Genomic DNA, 22,997 nt, shown 5'->3' with positions numbered 1-22,997 from the left:
GAGGGGCGCGAGGGCGCGGGACGGGCCGCGCGTGGGGCGCCGCCCGCTGTCCCCGCGTGTCCCTCACCGCTCGCCGCGTGGGCCTCTTGCCATCACGGCTGTGGTGTCGTTGGAGCGGGTGTCCTTGTGCGGGTGGGGAGACTGAGGCCTGGGAGCGGGGTCGGACCTGCCAGAGGGCGGCGTGGGGTCGGAGGGACTGCGCGCCCTTTGCCCGCGGCAGGGCAGGGCAGTCCAGCGGCCCCAGCAGCCCTGCCTGGGCCGGAGGCGCCCGTGGGCAGGTGTGCGTCCGCATCCCGCCTGTGCCCCTCGGCTGGGGCCGAACGCGCCACCCACCAGGGTGCGAAGGAGGGTGCCGGCCGTGCTGCGAGGTGCGGCAGAGTGACCGCACCTTGGGCTCAGCCCCCGGCCGCCAGGCTGGTCCCTCCTACCGGGAATGTCCGTCCATCCCGACCCCGGAGCCTCACGGACCCTTTCCCTGGCGTCCCAGTTCTCCCTGGCTGCCTCAGGCCCTCTCCGCCCCCAGGTCGGCCCCGCCCTTATATCCAAGGTCTCCTTTTCTACCCGGGCACCCAGGATAGGATCGCAGTTTTTTTTTTTTTTTTGTCTTTTGTCTTTTTTTTGAGACAGGGTCTCACTATGCAGTTCAGGCCGGCCTTGAGCTCACTTTGTAGCCCAGGCTGGTCCGGAACTCGCAGCGATCCTTCTGCCTCAGCCTCCCGAGTGCTGGGATTACAGGCGTGCACCACGATGCCCGGCAGAACCCCAGTTCTGTGCCTGTCAGCCCTGCAGCAGGAGGTGGAGGTGACAGCCTGGGGGAGGCTTCCCTGGGAAGCCCTGTGCAGCCCTGGGCTCTGGGCTCTGGGCCGGACTGAGGACGAAGACTGCCGGGCTGAGGTGCTGCAGGATGGATGCTGGATGCTGAAGGGAGCCTTTGTTCTGGGCAGTCTCAGGCCAGAAAAGCTTTTCCTAGATTATCTCCGAATCTGGCCGAGTGCCTCTGTAATTTCCATTAAGTAGAACACGTTCATCCGGCAGCTTCTGGCAGCCGTGTGCAGAGACCAAGCCTTGGTCCTGGGACTGGAGAACACGTTCAGGTAGTCAGTGATCCCACTGTACAGATGACGTGTCACAAGGACCTGAGCTCACTTGGCCGCTGTCACACACATGGAGGTGACAGAGTTGGGATTTTAACCCTCCCGCCTCATTTGAGCCGCAGGGTGGCCTTTAACTCTCGTGGTGTCACCTTTGCGTCTGGAGACTCTTGTGGTGTTAGCTGGAGGGGGCCCCCCCAGAGTCTAACAAATGGACAGCAGGTGATTCTTACTTGAAACACAAGTCCTGGGTCACTGGGAGCTTGGAGATGAGATCATTACTAAGAATTGCCGTTGAAAGGGCTCTGGGATCAGCAGCCACGTGAATCGTTTCTGGACACCAGTGGCCAGGAATAGTAGGGTTTTTCCGGGCGGACATAATCAGGCCGTTGAAGGTCTTGTTCTAATCCCATTTCGTGTCCGCTGTGTGGGAGTTCTGTCAGGAGCTTCCTCGAAGGATCTGGGAGGATCCTTTTTGGGAGGGTCTGGCTCGCTTCAGGATGGGTGGCGGGCGGTGGCAGAGAGGGCTGTGTCACTGCAAGTACCCCAGGTTTCGCTGGCTTTAAGGTGTTCCCTTGGCAAATGCCCTTCTCTTTGTCTGCTGCCAGCAGTTGCAAGGAGGACTGAGCAAGTATCAGACAGGTTTGTCTTGATTCTCTCGGGGCTGGCTGGGGAGCCCCTGGAGCACAGGCCGGGTAGGCGGTGGCCTCAGATGAGGAGGCCTGGCGGGGAAGACGCTTCTAATCCCACTGCCGGTTTATCCCGTGTCTTCGGCAGGATTAAGGGTGGAAAGGACCATCGTCAGCCCGAAGGTGTTACTCTGTCCCCCGGCCCAGTAAACGCTGGCTCTTAACCTTGCGTCTGTGTAAGCGTCGTGCCTCCTTTGTGAGCTCTGAGTGGTTCTGCCGGAACTGAGCCTGAGGGGTGGCCCAGTGCTGCTGAATCCCTGTGGGCGCCTGAGAAGGACGAGGTGTCCCCCGCTGCGCTCCGGGGGGCTGTGCAGTAGTTCGCACCAAGCCAGGTGGGCTGGCTGTGCTACTCACGGCTCCTGCGCCCGCGCCGCCCTCCGGCCCTCTCTCCGTTCTCCAGAGAGGGGCAGAGGAACTTCGGGCTGCCACTGTGCATTTGTCCTCTTCTTCTTCTAGATCTTTTGTTTTTGGTTTCTTTTGAGACAGGCTTTCACGATGTAGTGCAGGCCGGCCTTAAACTCACGGCAGCCCTCCTGCCTTAGCTTCCTGAGTGCCGGGATTACAGGCATGGACCACCACACCTGGAACAGGATGATGATTATTTTACAAAATAGGAAATAATGTTACTGAGGATATGGAAAAATCGAAGCCTTGGTCCTTTTTTGGTAAGAATGTAAAACAGTGCAGCCGCCACGGAAAACAGTGTGCTGATTTCTCAGGAAATTAAACACGATCGCCACGCGAACAGCCGCCGCACTGCCGGGCATGTGCCCTGAAGAAGCGGGAGCAGGAACGAGGGCAGATGTGGCCCGTGTGATTCACAGCAGCCTTATTTCCCGCGGCCCAGCTCGTGTCCATTAACAGATGAGCAGCGGGAGTGTGGTCTGAGAGCTGGGACTCGCTCATCGCTGAGAAGGGAGGTCTGGCGTCTGCTGAGCGGGGCACGCGGCTGCTGTGGGAGTCCTCTGCCGGGTCTGGCGCAGTTACCTGCGCAGGCACGGAGTGGTGTGGGGGCAGCTGGGTGGGCCGGGGCGGAGTTAGTGTGTAACGGGCGAAGGGTAGAGAAAAAGCAGCGGGATGGGTGGAGGAGATGCGGGCAGCACAGCGGGAATGTGCTTGACGTCCAGGAACTGTGCCCAACCCGGGCAAGAGGACACTTCACAAGCAACGAGCGCTTGGAGATGGTGCGAGTGTTTCTGGGCCTTTCGGCTCTTACAGCATTGAGTACTTCTGTGCCAGATGGCCTTCTTGTGGGCAGTCGTTAGGTGGGTGTTTGACGAATTAATATTATCCCTTAGTTACTGCGGACCTGGTCCAAAATCTCCCAAATGGGTAGACTTCAAAGGCTAAACAAAAGGGCCAAGTGTTATGATTTTAGGGCTCCAGGAGGATCAAAACCCTCTAGCAGAATTCGAGATTCTCTGGGGCCTGAGACAGAGAACTTCTCTGGGTGACCTGTATTTATTTAGTTATCAAAACGAGGGAGGGGATGCTGAAGAAAGGCAGGACCACTCAAGCACTTCTCCAAGTAAGGCGTTACATTATTTTAGGAGAACCATGTGATCTCCAGGAAGGCCCTCACCACAGGAGTGAGACACCTGCAGCTGTAGTCTTTGTCTAGTTCATGGAGGTTGGAGCCAGGTGCCCTTAGCTGTGGCCTTCTCTTGTCCTTTGAGGTGTCCTGGCTTTCCCCGCCACTACAGGCCTCAGCCGGAACCAGTGGTTCACAGGGGTTCACTTACTATGAGTCCGCTGCCCATCTCCAGACAAGGGGGCTAGGCCTGGGACAGACTCACAAGTAAACAGGGGAAGCCAGTTGGTTAATTCAAGTCCTCAGGGCTGCTTGTAGTGGTCTTTATCAGGTGTTACTTTTTAAAAATCCAGTCTTAAATGCCAGTATCTTGTACTCTGAGTAACTAATTTAAAGATGACAATACTCAATGTATTAAACATCGTTAGTCTCCTATTGTGTTGAAATTTTTTTCTCTTTAAAATAAAAATTTTAAAAAATGCAGTCCTAAGCAGCTCTGTTGTAATTGCAGTGTGCGAACTGCTCACGTTTAACGTTTAACGTTTAACGTTTAACATGAGCGCTGAGCCGGCCGGGGTTGAGGCCACTGCTTGCCCAGTCTGACCCGTGCTCCTCGTTCCCCCTCCCTTCCTGTCTGACCTCCTTGGGACCGCGGCGTCATTGGCTCCCTTTCGTTTCCTTTGTTGGCTTATTCACTGTGACGCTTCTCTTTAAGGGTTGTGTTAATGCACGCTGTGTGTGTGTGTGTGTGTGTGTGCGCACCTCATGGCGGCCTCTGGGGGTCTCGGTGCGTGGAGACCCCGCAGCGACCCTCCCTTCCCGCCTGGCCTGGCCGCTGTCGCCATGCGTTTGACTTCTAGGCCGTCCTCAGTTCCCCAGTGCGCCAGCGATGCTGTCGGGAGCCTCAGCAGGAGAGGACGGGCTCGACACTTCCTGTCTCTCGTGTCCGTGCTCTGTGTCCCCACACAGACCCACACTTTGGCCCATTTCACGCTCCTGTCCTCGGACATTTTCCACGTGTCTTTTGTTCGATGAGCTCCTTACACTTTTGGATGTCTGGGACGACTTTCTTTTTTTTTTTTTTTTTTTTTTTTTTTTTTGGTTTTTCTCCGGTACCGGGAACCAAACTCACGACCTTGTGCTTTTTTTTTTTGTCTTTTTGAGACAGAGTCTCACTGCGCAGTTCTCACTTTGTAGCCCCTCATGGCAGTCCTCCTGCCTCTGCCTCCCCAGTGCTGGGTTGTAGGTGTGCACCGCCGCACCCGGCATGGCCTTGTATTTATTTTCTGGGTGGGGAATTGTGGGTGGACTGTCTTTCCTGTGCTGAGCTGGCCGGGGTCTCCCGAGTGTGGCCTGCTGCCCTTCTCATTTCTGCCCTTCTCGTTCGTAGTGTGACATCTCCCCCCACTTGGCTTCTTACCTCTGGGCTTAAGTAATTTATGGTGTGTTCTGGTGTCGTTTTCTCCACGTTTCTGTGCTGGGATTGAATTCTTGGATGTGTGGGTATGTAACTGTCCTCAAAATTGGAGATTTTCAGCCAGTAGGTCTTAAGATACTTTTCCGTCCCCTGCCCCCCCCCCCTCTCCACCTGGTCCTCGGGGAAGGCCTATGGTGTGTGGAGTTACCCTGGCTGTCTGAGTGTTCATCTCCCCAGCGCTGTTTTCCTGCTCTGGTTTGTTTGGGATGATTTCTACCGCCAGGTCTTCAGATTGCTGCCCTGCAGCACCCACGCTGCCCGCTTCCTGTCTGGTGTACTTTCTTGTAGATTTTTTTTTTCCCGGTACTGGGAATCGAACTCACGACCTTGCGCTTGCCAGGCAGGCGCTGTGCCGCTGAGCTAAATCCCCAGCCCCTGGTGTACTTTCTTAATCGCAGCGCTGTGGCGTTTACCTGTACAGGGTTGATTCAGACTTTAACAGAGTGTCTTCCAGGCCCTACTTACTGCCCTCAGCTTCTAGCGTGAACATACAGAGCTGCTCTAGTGTCCTTGCTCGGGGTTCTCTCCTCTGTCTGATTTCTGCTTTTGCTTTTGGCGGTTGTTTTCCTCCTTCCCAGGGACGTTTCTCACTTCTGTGTGTCTTGGTTTCTAGCTGCCTGTTGCGTGTTATGGCTTTCGCCTTGCTGGTTGCTGGGTATGGTGTTGTTTCCGTAAACATCCCTGCCAGTGTCTGTGGACGCTGTTGAGTGGCCTGGACCACTCGGAGCCTGCAGAGGCTGCTCTGGGGCTGTGGTCGCGGGGTCGGAGCGGCCTGGGCCTGGCTCCCTGCTCCCCACTGCCGAGGCTGGCGGGACACGATCCTGCCCAGTTCAGGGCCGAAGGACCAGAGCGGACCCAGTGCAGGTTCTGGGGGTTCACGGTAGGGGTCTCCCCTGCTCCTCTGTCCCTGGCTGTCCCGCACCCCTGCCACTCTTCTGCCTCCAAGCCAGGCTGGACACCCCCTGGTCTGCTTCCCCGCTCGGCCAGGGTTTGGGCGGTTCCTTTGCTGCTTTGCCTGCGGCTGTTTGAGGCGGCCGCTGAGTCTGGTCCCTGCTCCTGTCAGCGCGAGGCGGAAGCCCTGTCCGGTGGGCACTCGTGGCCCACGTGCAGGGTGCAGAGGGAGACCGGGGGCAGGACACGCTGACCCCCATCTGCAGAGGAGCACGGGGCCCTGTGGAGGTGCTGACCTCTCCGGGTGCAGGCGGCAGGCAGGGTGTGCTGTGGGCTCCTCGGGGACAGGATCCTCAGCTCCCTGACCCTCACGGATCCGTTTGCTAGGGGGCTGAGGGTGCTCTCGTCCTGCGAGGAGAAGGTAGGACAGGAGCGCCCACGGGTGCTGGCAGGGACCTGGCTGCAGAGGGTCAGGGTCAGCTGGCCGTGTGTGCCGCGCCAAGGGCCGCACCACTTTGCACACCGCAGATACAGACCTGGGCTTCAGAGCGGGGCGGGAGAGCTCTGGTCGCCTGAGCTGTGAGGGAGGCAAGGGCCGGGCTCGGACGTTGGACACGGGGTGGAAGTGGGGTCCGAGCCTGCACTGCCGCTGCCTGCTGCCTGGCGGCTGGCAAACGGCCTTCGAGGGCTCTTGCGGGGTCCGAGGCGGTAGGCGGGCCGCTGGCCAGGGAGCTCTGTGCAGGTGGGGTCAGCAGCGCCCACCGCCGCCAGCTGGGCAACTGTGAGCCTTCAGGGCAATGGCCCGGGTACCCCCAAAGCCCCTGGAGTCCGTCCTGTGTGGTGGGCCTCCCTAGGGACAGCTGGCCCTGCTTGCAGATTAGAAGCCATCCGGACGGTCAGGTACAGGGCCGCGAGCGGGAGCCCAGCTGCCGTCGCTTTGGATGTGCTTCCAGGTCAGCTGCAGGCTGAGGAGGGCCGGGGCCTCAGGAGCGCAGGGGCTTGGCTGGCGGGCCGCCTCACATACGAGCCGCGGGGCAGCTGCCTGTTGCTCGGTGGCAATGCTGATGAAGCTGAAAGGGTTTGTGTGACTGAACCCGCCCTTGGGCTCCGTGGCCTGGGGATGAATCAGTCCCTGGAGGAGTCTGGGAAGTGCTGGGGTGGCAGAGGGAGGATGGCTGGGTGCCTGGGGCCAGGCAGGAGTTCCGTTCATTCTTTCCAAAGCCTCAGCCCAGAGGAGAAACGAGGCACGGCCGCCCCCCTCCCCACATGCAGGTGTCTGCCCTCTGGACACCGAGCCGTGGCAGGTCTGCGTGCCGCGGCCTGGGCAGGAGGGAGAGATGGACTCTCCTGGCAGAGGGACGCTGGGTACCGCCAGCAGCTCGGCCTCTCACACTGCTGGACCCTGAGGAGATGCCGTTCCTGGCCTGTTACAGACGGGGAAGCCGAGTCCCAGAGAAGGGCGCTCTGTCTGCCCTGGGCCTTCACAGAGGGCAGGGATGCCCACGACCTGCGTGGTGCTGGTGTCTTCGAGAACTGGCAGCGTGGGGGAGGGCTGCATCTACAACCTGCAACCTGCATGGAGAGAAGATAAGCACCCTAAAAACAGTGCTTCAGCCAGACGTGGTGGCGCACACCTGTAATCCCAGCACTCGGGAGGCTGAGGCAGGAGGATCATTTCGAGTTTGAGGCCAGCCTGCACTGCATAGCGAGACCCTGTCGGAAAAAGACAAAACAACAACAAACAACAACAACAACAAAAACAGTGCTTCAGCCACTGAACAGGGTGCTGGTGTGTACCTCCGCTCCGGCCCCCAGCTCCCCTCCCCGGACTGTGACTCGCTTGCCACGCGGGAGCGCCAGGGCGAAGCCTGGGCTGTCGGCCGCGTCCTCTTTGGGTCAGCTGGCTTCCCTTCCTGCTGACTGCCTGCGAGGCTGACTTGGGGCTTTCTTCTGCTCCGTTTGGACACCGCTGTGACACTCACGTTTGTGACCCTGGGGAGGCCACCGCTGCACACACGCTGGGAGAGCCGGAGGCTGCGGTGCACTAAATATAGCGAGCAGGACGCAGCTGGGGCTGCTGTGCCGCAGCCTGCGGAGCCGGGTATTTCTGGCTGGGACAGGAATAGCCGCCTCCTGTGGGGCAGCATGGCCGTGCTGCTCGCCAGTGAGCCTGAGCTGAGTGTGTCCCCGTCCCTGCTTTCTGTCTGTGCCCTGGGGAGCGCCACCCACCGGCAGGGACCTGCGGGCTCGTGCTGCCTACCCTGGGCCGTTGTGAGCTACCAGCCTCTGTGTGGGTGCTGTGGGGGCCGCAGGGCTGCGAGGGAGGCCTGACCGCGCTCCGGGCCTTCGCTGTGGGCCTCTCCTCACTGCGCTGTGCTGTTTGCAGGGCAGGATGGAGACGCTGAGAGACAAGACCGTGCAGGAGCTGGAGGAGATGCAGGGTGACGAGGAGGCCATCGGCCGGCTGGCCCTGGAGTCCCCGGAGGTAGGTGAGGCTGCCCAGGTGGGAGGCCCCCAGGGCCTTCCCCGGGATGCCAGCCAGCGGGGGTGTGGCAAGCCCCGCCTTCTCTGTGGCTTTTGCCCCCTGCCAGGCCCCGGGCAGAGTAGCCCCTGAGGGTTCAGGCCAGTTCCTGGGCCCCCAGGAAGCCTAGGCAGGGGTGGGGAGCCTGGGACCCACATGGACTTGGACCCCTGTCCTCCTGGCTCCCGCAGGCGGTCCAGCCTGACTCAAGCATGGTGGGTTCGTGCCCACCTTCCCCCGTGTGGCCCTGCACCTGCAGGTGACTCAGGCTCCGGGACTGGGCTGTAGCTCGTCCCTGTCTGATCCTGTGCCCGCTGCACCTGGCACCGAGTCCTGGCTTCTTCCCACCTGCATGGAGCTTCACGTTTATTTACTTATTTATTTTTGTCCTTTTGAGACAGGGTCTCGCTATGTAGTTCAGGCTGGCCTTGAGCTCACTTTGTGGCCCAGGCTGGTCTCAAACTCAAAACAATCCTCCTGCCTCAGCCTCCTAAGTGCTGGGATTGCAGGCATGTGCCACTTCGCCTGGCCGAGCTTCACATTTAACAGAGGATTTGCCCATCCTCCATGGCCATGACCTCTCCTGGCCAGCAGGTGCTGTCGGCATGTGGGCCCCACCTACTTGGGCCTGACTGACTTTCCTGGGACCGTGGCATGTGGGCATCCCGTCACCCACTGTCTAGGAAGGGTCTGTGGCTTCTGGCCCACTGGCTGCAGTGCAGAGGGCCGGGCTGGGCAGTGAGGCGATCTGGGCAGAGGGCGCACAGGCCTCACCCAGTGGCTCCTTCGTCGGCCTCCCTGGGCCATGTCTCTGGCCCGGTGTCCGGGATGCCCCGGCTCAGCTTCTCCCGCGCAGCACAGCGGCACTGTGCGGGCGCAGACACCGTCTTCCTCAGCATCGTCAGTAGCCTAGGGTCCCCTGTGCTGTGCGACCCCCAGCTGTTCATGCCAACTGGTTCTGTCCGCTGGAGCTCTGCCCCTGGGGCCTAGTGCCCATCCAGCAGGTGGCCGGGGCAGGCTGTCACCATAGCGCTGGGTCCCATGTGCGTCCGCCCGAGAGCTGCTGGGTTCCCGTGACCACATGATGGCACTCATCGGCCTGACTGTGCCGGGCAGTGGGAGGTGGCTCTCACCGTCACACGGTGCCCTCCCCTTCCAGGTGCAGGACCTGCAGCTGGAGCGGGAGATGGCCCTGGCCACCAACCGGAGCCTGGCCGAGCGGAACCTGGAGTTCCAGGGTCCCCTGGAGATCAGCCGCTCCAACCTCTCCGACAAGTACCAGGAGCTGCGCAGGCTGGTGGAGCGCTGCCAGGAGCAGAAGGCCCGGCTGGGTGGGTGCACGGTGGGTTGGGTGGGCGGCTGGTGGAGTGGTGCGGGCACGGCTCGCTGCCTGCCAGGCAGGCCTGGAGCCACAGGCTTCGTGGGCAGTGGGTACGGAGAGGTACCGTGGATCCTCACGTACAAGTGAGAACTGCAGAAGGTGCAGTGCCGGAGCCGGGGCTTGGGGCTGGAGTCTGAGGGCCGAGTCCTTCCCCGTACGGGGCGTCTGGCCCAGGAAGGCGGCAGGGACCGCCTGCAGTAGCTGCTGGGCAGAGCAGGACCCGAGTCCGCTCCATCCCGCCTGCTCGCCCCGGGCTGGCCTGGCTCCCACGCTCCCCTCTGCCTGGGAAGGTGACTTCCCTGGGACACCTGCAGGGACATGCGGGACCCTGGGCCTGGCTGGGCCCCTCCCAGGCCGTGGCGTCCAGCGCTGATCACATGGGGCCCTTTGGACCACGTGCCTGTCTCTCCCACTTCCAGAGAAGTTTTCCTCTGCACTACAGCCGGGGACCCTGCTAGACCTCCTGCAGATCGAAGGCATGAAGATTGAGGAGGAGTCCGAGGTGAGTCAGGGCGTGGCGGGCGGCGCCTGGGGTCCTGCTCGAGCCCCTGTTGGCACACGTGCAGCCGTGTCCCTTGTCCACAGGGACTTTCTGAGACCCGGGGGTGCCTGGACTGTGGCAAGGCCTGGGCCCCGCCACTGTGGAGTGTGTAGTGCGTCTCCCTGGACACACAGCCTCGAGGAAGTTTAGTTTGTAAACAAGGCACAGCACTAGATTAACAGGCAGTTACAACAGTATGCTGCGAAGAAAGCTGCTTCAAACTCATGAACTGTGCATTTCTAGAATTTTGCATTTCGTAGGTTTGGGCTGGGTTGACCTTGGGTAGGGGCTGCTGCCCTGGTGGCCGCCAGGTGGAAGGGTGCTGTGGCGAAAGCCCAGGATCCAGTGGGGCCAGGCCCTCCTGCCCCCTGCCCTGTCCCTGTCCCCGTCCCCTTGTGTCAGTTTCACGCAGGGGATTCTTTCCGCCGTGTCTGGGCAGGCAGCATCAGTGACTGCGCTTTGCCATGGCCCGGTGGTCGCCTGAAGGCGCTGACTTCCCTGAGAGGGACGCAGAGGACAGAAGGCGTGTCGTCGTCGTCAGCAGGGGCCGGAGGCGAGCCTGAGAGCAGGGCACAGCGGCCCGGCACCCATGGTCACCACTCTGTCCCACAGGCCATGGCTCAGAGGTTCCTGGAGGGTGAGGTGCCGCTGGAGCAGTTCCTGGAGGACTTCTCCGCCATGCGGATGCTGTCGCACCTGCGCCGCGTGCGGGTGGAGAAGCTGCAGGACGTAGTGAGGAGGCCCCGTGTGCCCCAGGAGCCGGCGGGGGACGCCCCCCCACCCCGGCCACCGCCGCCACCACCACGCCCTGCCACCCAGGCTGTGCCCCCCGTGGCCGAGGAGCCCCCACCGCAGCTGCAGCCGCAGCCACTGCCGTCGGCCACACCCCCCTACCCCTTGCCCTACAGCCCAATGCCCAGCCTGCCCACCGGCCCCACTGCCCAGGGCGCCCTACCGCCAGCCCCCTTCCCAGTGATGGCCCAGCCCTCGGCCTACGGGACGCCGCCAGGACCCCGGCCCGGGGTGGCTGCAGGCTATGCCTGGTCCCCCTCCAGGGGCACGCCGCTCCAGCCAAGCTACCCCACACCCCCGACCAGCACCTCAGGCCCTGGGTACCCCTTAGCGGGGGGCCGGGCCCCCAGTCCTGGCTATCCTCAGCAGTCCCCCTTTCTCCCCATGGCAGGGAAGCCCCCCTACCCCACGCAGCCCCCGCTGCCCGGCTTCCCCACGCAGCCCCCGTACCCCACCAGGCCCGCGCCCCCCTACGGCTTCCCCCCGCCCTCGGGCCCAGCCTGGCCCGGGTACTAGGTGGGCTGCCCTCCTCTCGGCACCGTGGCCCTCGCCCTCCTTGCACAGAGACCGAGGGGCAGCAGCAGCCTTGGTGCTGTGACTGCACGGCAGCCCCTGACCAGCGGCCTGACTGCCCTCAGGGCCGGCCGCGGGCTTGGAGTCTGAGCCGGTGTGCACGCCGTGTGCTCCTCTGTTCCCGGGCACATCTGGACGTGGACGGGACGGCCCTGCTGCCCCATACCTGGGATTTGGCCCCTGGACGGAGCCCCGGACCCCCCACCCGTGGGCCAGGGCTGGGGCCGGGAGGGGAGAGCAGCAGCTGCCACCCCACGAAGCCATAATGTAACCGCTAGGCTGCTGCCAGGCCGCGGCCAGAGTGCACTGCAGCGGCCTCACGCTGGCCACCTGGGCTCTGGCTGGACAGAGCAGTGGTTGGAGCCCAGCAGGCCCCAGCAGGGCGTTGGGGGGCTGTGGAGCCGGTCTGAGCCCCCATCTTTTCGTGCCTTGTATCTCACATGCGAGCAGCCCCTCCACCCTGCCTGCCCATGTAACCCCCCAACCCCAGGGACAGCGTCCAAAGGCGCCTGGGACCCCACCCCACAGTGCTCTTGGGAACGTTGCCGCGGCCAGGTGTGCCCCGCCCCAGTGGCCCGGGGTGCGGCGGAGCAGCTGCGCGTGCGCTCAGGTGACAGGTCTCAGGGGACCCGCGGCCGTGGCTGCATGGGTCAGGAAGTCGTGCCTTGAGGCGTCCCTGCCGCCCTCCGTCTCCGTGGGTGCGGGGTGCAGGGATGGGGCTGCCTGGCCGGCGGCGGCCGGCGTGTGAGGTGCGGGGCAGTGCGGCACCTCGGCGGCGCCCGCTGCTGGCTGTTGGTGAGGAGTCCCGTGGAGCCTGTCCTGGTGCGGCCGTCTGAGTCGCGGGTCGCAATAAACGTGGGCGGATCACACCCGTGTTCTGCTTCCTCCCGGGGTCGCCCCGCACGTCCCCTGGCCCAGGAAGCGCACTTCGCGGGGCCCCATGGGTATCCCCATCTGCATCCCGTTCCCCGTCCCTCTTGGTAGCCTCGCCGCGGCCACCTCCCTGCCCTCGCCGCCCGCCAGCTTCCGGTGTTCTCCCCTCCTCGCTCGGTCTCCTGGAAGGGCTGAGCCCGCCCCGCTTTAGGTACGGGCTGTGCCGGAGGCTGCAAGGCTACAGGCTCCCGCAAGGGGGCGCCCGCGCCAGTCCTGCTCTTGACACCTGCCGGCCGCCGCTGACCAGCCTTCTTGCGGGGCTGTGGGGTGCGCCCAGGGTCAGGGCACCCCAGGCTGGGTGTGTGGCCCCGCCAGCTGGTCCCACTGGCGCTTCTGAGTCCCTCAAGCTGGCCTTCTGCCCTCTGTCCCCGAGGGTGATCAGGGTGTGGCTAGCACTGTCCTCCAGGGTGGGTCACGTCCTGTGCTCGCTGGCACTGTGGCCTCTGGGGCTTGCCCCACTTCTAATGAGGAAGGAGACCTGGGTCAGAGTGGGCTCTGCTGGGCCCTGTGGCCCCCTCTCTTCGGTCCCCTTTCCTGCCGGCACCCAGGGAGCCAGGTCCCGGAAGATGCCAGGCTGTGGGTGGAGCTGCAGCTGTGACCTGCGTGGGCTGGTGCTGTGCCAGGCTGGGAGGAGACGCTGTGGCTCCCCTGCCGGCCTGCACGCGTGAGGTGGTGGTGCACCCTAGTCACAGGCGCTCCTCCGGGCTCCCCATGTCCAGCCTGGAGCTGGGAGAGCCCAGCGTAGACGCACGGCCGAGCCAGCCAGAGGCCCTGGGCTTTCCTTGGGGTCCTCAGTTTACCTGACAGGACAGTGCTCACACAAGGCCCCAAGGACCGCTGGCCACACGGGAGGGGGTGGGGTGTGAGGTGGCCCAAGTCACCTTCGGGCATCCTCCCCCGCTGGAGGACAGCCTCGACAGGTGGCCTGGGTTGGACCTGTGGCCGAGGCTGGAACCTGTAGGGATCCTTGGTGACAGGCACGTCTCAGGGCGTGGGCGACTACGCAGGTCTCACTGAGCTGTCACCCGGCCCTGTCAGTTACAGTCTCTAAAGACTCCTTGCCCCAACGGCACTTCCTCTTTGGATTTTTAAAGAAAGTCGCTGTGGTGGCTTTGAGGCCACAGTACGGCGGTCAAATGACGCAGAGCTGTCACCTAGGGAGGTCCTGGCGTCTCCCCGACAGCAGCCCCTGGGTCCCTTTCCAGGGCCCAGCCTGGGTGGCTGCAGGTCGACGGCCAGCCGCGGTTCCTGGGCTGTTGCAGCCCGGTCCGTGGTGCCGGCATTCCCTGGTCCTCATGCTGCGTCCACCTGACGCCCGTGTCCTCCCTGTGCTGCCCCAGGGCTGGCTCTGTGGCCGGAACCGTGGATCCCTGCTCTCAGAGGTGCAGAGGTGCAGGCCCAGGGTGTGTCCTCAATGTGACGGCGGGGGTGGGGGGCGCTTGACAGGAGTGGTCAGAGCACCCGTGCTCACGGAAGTAGGACAAGCATCATTTACGGAACAAACACGTTCAGTGCGCACCACACAAACCCCCAGGAGGCTCCTTCACTGTGTGTCAGGGTGGTGTCCAAGGAGAAGCCCAAGGCTCTGGGGCAGGGGCGGCCAGGGGGGAAAGGGGTTCCCTTGGGCTCCCCAAATCTCTGCTGAAGGGCCTCACTTGCAGCGTCCACATGGAGGGCCCCTCACATGGGGTGGCTGCCCCTGGGTGGCCGTCCTCGCCTGGGTCCCCGAGGCCCAGCTCCCTGCCTCGTCCTGGCGGGTGGGTAGGGGTGGGGACCGCACGTCTGTCTGGGGGGGGGACTGCAGGTCTGTCCCGCGGCTTCCTGAGCCTGGCGCCCAGTTCCGGGGTGTGTGAGGGGGTGGGTTGGGAGCTCGGACTCGGGGCAGCTGCGGCCCAGCAGCGGGCTTCTCCAGAGGGGCGTGGCGCTGCCTCCTTCTGGTTCTTTAGCACATCAGATGGGTGCTGTGCGAGGTGCCAGGCAGCCCGAGGCCTCAGGCTCCTGCTCAGCTCCTGGGGGCACTTGCAGTTCTCAGCACCTGACAGTGAGGTCAGTCCACGAGGGGTCTTGCTTTCGGAACTGTCTTCTCAAAAGCAACGTCTTGGCAGCTGCGGCTGAGGGGGCTCGGCTCCGCCTGCCGTGCTGCGGTGGACGCGCTCCCGGGAGTCCCAGCGGGCTGTGAGCGGGGCGACGTGGCCTGAGCCTGCGGCTTGCTCCCCCGTGTTCCAGTGCCCCGCTCTCCTTTTGCACTTGTTGTTTTGAAATTCCCCGGCCTTAAATGTTCCCCGCCCGTCTTCCCAATGAGCCCTGAGCTGCTCCCACCCGCTCCTCTCGGCAGTGGCCGCAGGGTGTGTTCCTCTTCTCTCAGGCTTGGGGCTGCGACTGTCCCGCTGCCCGGGGGGAGTCCTTTGCCTCGGCTTTGGACGCTGCGAGGACGAGGACAGCCCAGGGCCTCCCCAGCTAGGTGTGCACCCCACTGTGCTAGCCCCAGGGGCTCTTTCTGAGCAGGTTCCCGGGAAGGTTTGAAGATCCTTGGCTCTGGCACCGAAGTCACAGGCGTGCACACTTTCGCTCCACGGGGGACGAGGTAGGCCGCGGGGCTGGGGCCAGGCTCACCTCTACAGCCTCTGGGCGGCGTGCAGGTCGTAGTCGCTGTCGGAGGAGTTGTCAGGCGGGGCGGCGGAGAGGCGCAGGGCCCCTTCCAGAGCTGGGAGGAGAGGAGGTATCGGCAGAGGCCCAGGGAGCCGGGCCCAGCACGTAAGCGGGTCACAGGCTGTGCGAGCCAGTGATGCATTCAGCCTCAGAAGCTCACGAGGCTCATCTCTGCCCCTGGACGTCACTGTCAGCGCCAGCGAGGGGCCCTGGGTTCTGGGCTCCTGCGGGCTGCTGATGGCCCTGCTCTGGGCCGGAGGGCCTCATTGACCACCGGCCCCGCCGGGTCCTGCAGGAAGCGGGTCCCTTAGACCCAGCGGGTTGGGGTCCTGGTGTCGGCCAAGAGCAGGGTTCTTAGACGGGCGGCTTGGGCCTCGGCAGCCGGGCCCGTGTAGGACCTGCGGTCCAGCGGGGATGGTGGGCTCCCCCAGGCCTCCCTTCTCTCTCTTGGCAGGGCTCCAAGGGCGACCCACATGCCCGGCTCTGCTGCTCACCTGGGTAGGCGGACAGGCGCGAGTTCCGGGGCGGCTGGCTGTACTCGTTTTCCGCGTGCGACGCGGGGCGGTCCTCGGCCCGGGGCCGCGCGGCGGCCGAGTGGTTGCGGTGGAAGGACACTGCGCACACGGGGACGGGCGGCTGGGGCTGCTGCCCTGTCCCCTCCCCCCGGCACCCAGGAGCCTCATCTCCGTCCCCACTCCGCCACAGGGGGGCAGGCTGACCCTGGCCCTCGCCCGCTCCCGTCCTGCCCCCAGGGAGGCGCCCCGGCAGGCTCAGACGGCAGCAAGCTGCCTGGGCCAGTCAGACGCCACGCCACACGTGGGAAGCGGGGCTCACCCCCTCCCCGGAAGCGGAGCCTGTGTGCGGTTGAGAACAGCCTGCACTGGAGAAGGGGGAGGTGCGGGCAGACGCGGAGGGAGGCGCCGTGACCCGCGGCCTGCGGCCGGCTGGCATGGCCGTGGCTGAGCGCGCACGCGGGCCTGGGGCGGGGCTGGGGCTGCCCTCGAGCCGGCCCTCCCGGGCTGCCCTACAAGCGGGGACCGCGCGGCAGAGGTCGCGTGGCCTCCACAGTCGGGGCGAGAGCCGTGGTGAGCTTGGCCTGGCCCCTGCAGCCGAGGGGGCCCCTTCGGGAGTGTGGGTCCCAGGGCTGGGGATGCACCAGGGAGGGGAGGCCGTGGGGACCCCGGTCGAGTCACCGCAGAGACGGGCGGCAGAGGGGACACTGCGGCTTCTGAGTCAGGTGGAAAGTGCCCGGCCCCTGCCCCCTGAGGAAGCCTCAGCCCGGGCGGAGGCCGCCTGCGGCCGCACTCCCACCCCAGAGGCCTGTCTGGCCAGCGGGCCTGGGCTGCCCGACACTCACTGTTCTGGCTCATCCCTGTTGGGCCGATCCACTGCCGCTGCTTCTTCTGGCGCACTGGGTCAGAGAGATGGAGGTGGTGAGGGCTGCCGAGGGCCCTGGGAGGCCGGGTGCCCAGCAGGCGGCTTGGGCCCAGCTTCCCGTCTGGTGGGTAGGGGTGCGGGCGGGGCGGCGTTTCCAGAGAAGCCCCTTGCCCAGCGTCCTGAGCGCCACTTCCTGTCTCTGAGCAACCTCTGCACACACAAAGTGTGCGGCTGCACTCTCGGGCGAGGGGAAACTGAGGCTCAGAGGCAGGGAGCGGCCTGGAGGGGCAGGGTCACACATGGTCGCGGGCTACACTGTGGCGCAGCTCAGGCCACCTCAGCCTCCCCGGGGGCAGGTGAGTCAGAGAGTGCGACCCCCCCGACTTTCCGTCCCTCGGGAGGAAGGCGTGGGGGGCTCGGGCCGGCACCCACCTTTCTTCATCAGCTTCCTGTAGGCCGGGGGGCCGCACACCACCAGCAGCACAGCCAGGAGCACCAGGGCCAGGACGATGCTCCCCACGGTGCCCGCGGCCGGGCCTGGGGGGTGGGGATCCTGGCCTGTCGGGAGGGCTTGGGTCAGCCTGGCCTGGGGCAGAGACTGCCACCGGTAGGCACCGTGCCCGGGTGCCCTGAAGTGCGGAGTCCCCGCCCGGCTGTCCCTCGCCCGTGTCTGCTGCCTCTGTGCGCCTGCTTCCGTCCTCAGCGTGTGACCCGAGTGCTCCCCTCGCGTCAGCTGTCCCGGCCCTCACTGTGCTCCCCGGCTCCCGCGCCCCGGCCCCGGCCGCAGGCTGTGGCACTCACAGGTGACGTACACCCTCTGGCAGGGGCTCCTCTCCTCCAGCTCGTGGCACTGGGACAGCTGCTTCCCAGGACAGAGGAACCCGTGGGTGCCCGCGCCGGCGTCCAGCTTGCGGAAGGTGGCGAAACTGCCGCACTGCTGCTCCTGGCACAGCTCGTCCCACCGTGCAGAGCTCCCGGGTCTGTAGCACAGGGCCGCCCACCGTGCCCCCGGGCCGCCCTGGCGCACCTCCACGATGCCCTGGCACGTGCTGCCGCCCCCTACCAGGCGGCTCTGCACCTTGGGCTGGAAACCTGGGGGAGCAACGGGAGGTGAGGTACAGGCCGGCCGCCCCCATGGCCTGGAGCCCAGTACTGGCTGGGGAGGCGCCTCCCTGCAGCCTGCCTCCTCGGCGCCCTCCCGGTAGCCCCCACCCAGCTCTACCCAGCCTCCGCAGCCCCGTGGGACTGGCAGCTGGGTGCATGCAGGCAAGGAGCCCTGGGGACAGTGCCCATTGGTGGAAATGTAAGCATTCGCCCTGTGCCAGGCAGAGAAGAGCTGGCGTGGCACCTGGGCCCCCTGGCCTCTTAGGAGCACCCTCTCCTCCTGCTGTCCCCCGACAAGAGGCAGGCTTCTCAGAGCGGGAACTGAGTCAGAGGGTGGGGCAGACTGCTCCAAGCCCTGGCTCCTCATGGGCTGAGACCCCAGGATGCTGTAGCCCAGGCTCTGCCCCAAGGGCCAGGCGACTGTGCCCGGCCAGTCCATCGGGGGCGTTGGGCTGGGGCCAGGCTGCCTCACTGCAATCCAGCTCAGTGGCCAGCAGGGGCCCTACTTCCCAGAGGGCCAGCGCTGGACCAGCGGCGTAGGGGCCAGAGCCAGGCCTCCCACATCCTTGCAGGAAGTACTGAGCCCTCACAGAGACAGACTGGATTCGGGGGATGGGAGGGTGTGGGGGCTGCATTTCCAACCGTCCCGGTGCCAGAGCTGAGGGTGGCAGCAGGCTCCAGATCCACATGGGGAGTAGGGGGCAGACGCCGGCCCTCTCCACACCCCTCCTCCCCTGCATGACATGGGGACGGTGAAAACAGAGCCGCAGGCCCCAGAAAACTGTCGGGAAGGTCTGGACATGCTCCTACCCCAGGATGGGGACCCACCTCGCCCCACCCCACTGCCTATCTGCCTCGCTTTCCCTGTGGTCTCCTCAGTGCTGCCCACTGATCCTGAGGTGACCCTTAGGCTCTGCAGACTCCCCGCTCCCAGCTCAGCCGCACAGGCCTCACTTTGTGAGCTGGTGCTCTGGCGGCTCCGGGTCACCCCGTGGCTGTGTGGACCCCACTCCTCGTCCTGGGGTGAGCGGCCCGTTCCCCTCGGCCACGCCGTCTGCTGTGCCCACCATGCCAACGGGGGTCTCTGCTGGCCCCCGCCTGCCTCCCTGGCCCCACTCACCGGAGCAGAGGAGGGCCAGGGCCGGGCTGGCCGCCCCGCTTGGTGCCCTCTGGAAGCACTGCGGCAGGGCCGAGCAGCTTGCGTTCCGCACCGTCCACCGAATCGGCTCTGAGGCTTCGGCTCCCGGCAGCCTCTTCAGGAAGGAGCCACAGCCCAGGCTGCTGCAGAGGAGGGTGCCCAGGCGCTGGAGCTCGTCATCCTCGTCACTCGGGGCTTGGTAGCCGACGGCACCGCCCAGGCGGCCGCTGTAGAACTCGACAGTACCCGCGCACTGCAGGCCCCTGGACCCAGCGGGCCCCGCCACCAGCCACAGCCTGGGTGGAGCTGGAATGGGGGACTAGGCTGAGCGGTGCTTCCTCCTGGCTGCCAGCCTCCGCACAGGTGGGGTGGGGGCATGGCGCGGCAAAACCTGCACCCCCCCAGTCTCCCACCTGTGGGTGCCGGTGTGGTCGGTGGTGGTGGGCTCGTGGGTGGTGGTGGCGTTCTCCGGGGCTCTGTGGGTGGGGAGGATGGGGCAGTGGGGTGAGGAGGTTGGAGACAGCACCGCTCTCCCTGTAAGCCCCTGAGGCCCACACTGCCTCACAAGGGGGCCACCCCAAGTCCTGGGGGAGGGGGCTCCGGGGGTGGGGGAGCTGGCCGTGAGCAGAACGGCTCCCGCTTTTCCATCCCATCAGGCAGCCGCCAGCCTCTGGCCCTTGGATGTGTCTGGGGTCAGAGAACGGGCCCTGACCCCTCTGTCCCTCAGGCACCCACAACCCACCTAGGCAGACCAGGTCCAGTGTCTGGCACCGGCCTGGGGCGCTGCTGCAGTTGGAGAAGGATCCCAGGGCTCCGTGGCAGGTGACCAGGGGGAGCCCGGCTGAGGACGCCCTGAAGGCAGGGCCGGTGCGGAGTCTGCAGACGTCCCCACAGTGCAGCTGCTGGCAGAGGTAGGCGGCCTGACGGGCGTCCCCGGCAGAGCCATCCCCCAGGCCCCAGCTCTGAGCGCACAACGTGCTCCAGGAGTCCTGCACGTAGACCTGCAGCTGGCCCTGGCATGGCGAGCTGGAGCCCCCGAGTCGCACCTTGAGGTCTGGGGATGGGGTGGGTGACGGGGAGCAGTCAGGCGCAGCTGGGAGGAAGGCGCCCTCCCGCCCTCCGCGGGGCCCTCCCGCCCAGCACCTCATGGGCACCGCAGAGCTGGAGGGGAGCCTAGCACGTGGACGAGGGGCGCTGGGTGCTGCCCAGCACAGCCGCCCAGCATAGCCGCCCGTCCTGCAGACCTCCTCACTGGGCTCCCGAGTAGCCGGGGGCCTTTTTTTAACCTTTGAAGTCAGTTTTAGAGAGGCACAGTGTACACTCAGTGGGCACCGTTGGCTGGGATTTGACACCAGTGCACGAGCACGAAGCCGCTACCAAACTCTAGGTCAGAACGAGCTGTGGCCCAGACAGTCCCCCAAGCCGCTCGCTCCCGAATCTGGCCCGGGGGCTGCTGGCTCGCTCTCTGTCCCAGGAGACTGGCTTTGCCCCTTCTCCAGCCGCAGAAGCCGGCCTTCCTTTCGGCTTCCTCGGCCTGCGAGGCTGCAGATGGGGCGCCCGCCGCTCCTCTGGCCGTGGGACTCCGTGCACGGGTGCATCTCGCCGTGCAGCGCGGCCAGCTTGGCCTCCTGGGCACTGCAAGGGTGGTGTCGGGGCTTTGCCCGCTGTGGACTGATCTTTGTGGCCTGTGTGTCCATTTCCCTCCGGGAAGCACCAGGAGTGGCCCTGCTGTCTGGAAAGCAGCCATGCGGCTTTGTGATCTTAGAAAGCTCGCGGGGAGGAAATCCGTATTGCCCTTTGGTATTGGTTGGGGGAGCTGGTTTTAGGGCCGCCCACAGGTGCCAGAGTCCGCGCTGCTCAAGTTCCCTGCCTAAAGTGGTAGGGGCTGGGGTGTAGCTCGGGGTATGGGGTGTGTTTAGCATGCATGGTCTCCAGGCTCCATCCCTAACAGCCCAGGAATAAGTGCAGTAAGATTAAATGGCCTAATAACAACGGCCCCGCCTCCCTCTCCTGCTCTTCCTCACCTGCGTCTTCAACGCTGGGCCAGCCAAAGCAGGAAGCCACTGCAGAGAGAAGAGGGGACAGTCAGGAAGTGGGGCCGCCCTCCCCGTCCTCCCTGCCCCCACCCTCGCAGGAGCCCCACCCCTTGGGCTTCCAGATGCAGGTTTCCTCCTGTAGCCTGGCACCCCGGCAAGAGGCGAGGTCAGCAGGGCGAGGTCAGAGGCTGCAGCCATCACTTTCTCTTCTTTTTATTTTATTTTATTTTTTGTTTTCTGTCTTTTTGAGACAGGGTCTCACTATGCAGTTCAGGCTGGCCTTGAGCTCACTTGGTAGCCCAGGCTGGTCTCGAACTCACAACGATCCTCCTGCCTCAGCCTCCCAAGTGCTGGGATTACAGGCATGTACCACCACGCCCGGCTTCTCTACTTCTTAAAAAGAAAACAAACTTTACTTTTTAAAATAACATGCGATGACATTGAATTTTCCCCTGAGCACAGCTGAGTGACTGTTAGCACACGGGGTGCGTGTGACCTCCGTCCCGCCAAGCACACGCCAGCCCTGTCGCCAGGCCTTCCTTGTCTCCCCCTGTGTAGAAACAGCTGCCCTTATTCACAGGACGAAACAGACGGGGGCAGAGATGGTCAGATCCCCGGTCCTGTGCCCTGGACTGAGACATACACGCGCCCTGGGCGTAGCTTTGCTCCAAAAGCTGGACTGCGGCTCCTGAGACCCAAGCGGTCAGCCGGACGGGCAGCTGGAGCGTCCTCCTGCCTTCCCCAGGCACCCAGTGCTGTGTTATCTCATGCTCAGTGGTCAGAAGTCCGACGCGCTCGCCCACTGACTTTGAGAGGGCCCACTGCCCCAAAGCCCTGTCTGATGTGGGTGAGGCGGGATGCCCCATAGAGGGGGTGCTTGGCAGAGCAGCAGGGGCCCCTGGTCATGCTGGGGGTCTGGTCAGGGTGGGGACTGGGTGGGGCTGGGCTGGGAGAGAGCGCCCGTGGCCACCCTGCCCAGCCCTGCGGAGCGGTTATGTTGATGCTGTCCTCTGCCTCTTGGACTGGCTTCTTTGCTGGCAGCCAGGACAGCACCGGGTCAGAGAGATGAAGTTTTGTCGCTGTGTTTTGTCAGTGTTGGGGACTGAGCCTAGGGCCTACACACTGAGCTACACCCCCAGGAGGGGCCATTTTGTTTTTCTGAGGCAGTCTTGGTAAGCTGTTAAATTGCCCAGGTTCAGCTTTAACTTTCGATACTCCCGCCTCAGCCTCCCAGAGTGCTGGGATTACAGGTGCATGCACAGGAGCTGACTTGATAAGAAAGCGACTATGTTTCACTTCCTCCGAGACACTGTCACTGGGGGTTGGAACACCCTGCTCTGGCTGCAGCTCCCAAGCTGGTGCGGGAGTTTCGTGGGAAGTTGCCCCACCCCACCCCTGCTGTGCCCCGGAGGACTCCGGGTGGCAAAGCCCCGGGGATCCTGTGATGGGCTGTCCCATTTCTGAAGTCCCATCCCAGTCGGTCTGCAGCCCAGGGCCCTGCAGGGGATGGTTATTCTCACAGGCAGGCTGCTGACAGGGACGCAGGGCGCCGCCCCGACCTCTCCTCCCACTGCCTCCTGCCCAGGCTGCCGGGGAAGCAGGGCCCCAGCTGCAGCGAGGAGACCCGCAGCAGAGGCTGCCCTGTGCCCCCGCCCCACTGGAGACGCCAGGACTGTGCCCCACCGTGGTGCAGGCGTGTCGGGTGTAAGCGTGACGGGGCGCCCTCGTGGCAGGCCCGGTTCAGACCATGGCTTTGGCTTGGAAATGCGCCCCCTGCTTCTGCCACCAAAGGGCGTCTGCACAGTGCCAGCGTGGGGATGCAGAGGGGAGCAGACCCGAGGTGCCAAAGGGGCGGATGGCCCTGAGCCGGGCACTGTGCTGACCGCCCTGCAGGCCCGCACGGAGCAGCCTGGCCTGCTCGGAGAGCATGCCGCGGAGAGGCCGCACAGGGGCGAGGCCCGGGAGAGGGTGAGCGAGGGGAGGCACACGTCCCAGGGCACAGCCACCCTCAGGGTGCTGCCTGGTCCTCAGTTTCCTGATTTCCTGGTTTCCTCGCTTCTCCATCTGCCCTCATCGCCTCCACCCCCTCACCAGCTCCGTCGTCCTCACCCCTGCCTTCTCCACCTCCACCATTATTACCACCACCATCTCCATCTCCTCCATCACCTCCATCATCTCCATCTCCTCCACTGCCTCCGTCTCCTACACCACCTCCATTTCTACCACCTCCGTCTCCTCCACCTCCGTCTCCTCCACCGCCTCCATCTCCTCCA

General features: G+C 64.5%; 2 protein-coding genes across 6 annotated transcripts in view; one reads left to right on the top strand and one right to left on the bottom strand.

Moving 5' to 3' along the window:
- The window catches only part of Vps37c (vacuolar protein sorting 37 homolog C (S. cerevisiae)), a 12,608-nt gene extending 254 nt beyond the window's left edge, over positions 1–12,354 (top strand). Inside the window, exons 1-5 of one of the 4 annotated variants that reach the window (XM_013506494.1) lie at positions 5,420–5,668; positions 8,066–8,164; positions 9,360–9,531; positions 10,001–10,083; positions 10,735–12,354. In XM_013506494.1, coding sequence (XP_013361948.1) covers positions 8,072–8,164; positions 9,360–9,531; positions 10,001–10,083; positions 10,735–11,430 — 1,044 coding nt within the window. In that variant the 5' untranslated portion in view covers positions 5,420–5,668; positions 8,066–8,071 and the 3' untranslated portion in view covers positions 11,431–12,354. Of the gene's footprint in view, positions 1–5,419; positions 5,669–7,380; positions 7,469–7,593; positions 7,781–8,065; positions 8,165–9,359; positions 9,532–10,000; positions 10,084–10,734 lie in introns of those variants that run through there. The other 3 variants (XM_005408123.2, XM_005408124.2, XM_005408121.2) reach the window with 3 other exon arrangements.
- Positions 12,355–13,896: 1,542 nt separating this feature from the next.
- The window catches only part of Cd5 (CD5 molecule), a 14,178-nt gene continuing 5,077 nt past the window's right edge, over positions 13,897–22,997 (bottom strand). Inside the window, exons 2-11 of one of the 2 annotated variants that reach the window (XM_005408119.2) lie at positions 20,713–20,751; positions 19,431–19,742; positions 19,102–19,164; positions 18,671–18,994; positions 17,248–17,538; positions 16,879–17,004; positions 16,427–16,480; positions 15,564–15,683; positions 15,034–15,124; positions 13,897–14,593 (exon numbers count right to left, since the gene is read on the bottom strand). In XM_005408119.2, coding sequence (XP_005408176.1) covers positions 15,036–15,124; positions 15,564–15,683; positions 16,427–16,480; positions 16,879–17,004; positions 17,248–17,538; positions 18,671–18,994; positions 19,102–19,164; positions 19,431–19,742; positions 20,713–20,751 — 1,418 coding nt within the window. In that variant the 3' untranslated portion in view covers positions 13,897–14,593; positions 15,034–15,035. Of the gene's footprint in view, positions 14,594–15,033; positions 15,125–15,563; positions 16,481–16,878; positions 17,005–17,247; positions 17,539–18,670; positions 18,995–19,101; positions 19,165–19,430; positions 19,743–20,712; positions 20,752–22,997 lie in introns of those variants that run through there. The other variant, XM_005408118.2, reaches the window with a different exon arrangement.

Source organism: Chinchilla lanigera, unplaced genomic scaffold, assembly GCF_000276665.1.
Source record: "Chinchilla lanigera isolate Chin_1 unplaced genomic scaffold, ChiLan1.0 scaffold00110, whole genome shotgun sequence".
Taxonomy (NCBI): domain Eukaryota; kingdom Metazoa; phylum Chordata; class Mammalia; order Rodentia; family Chinchillidae; genus Chinchilla; species Chinchilla lanigera.
This window is presented reverse-complemented; position numbering and strand designations above follow the sequence as displayed.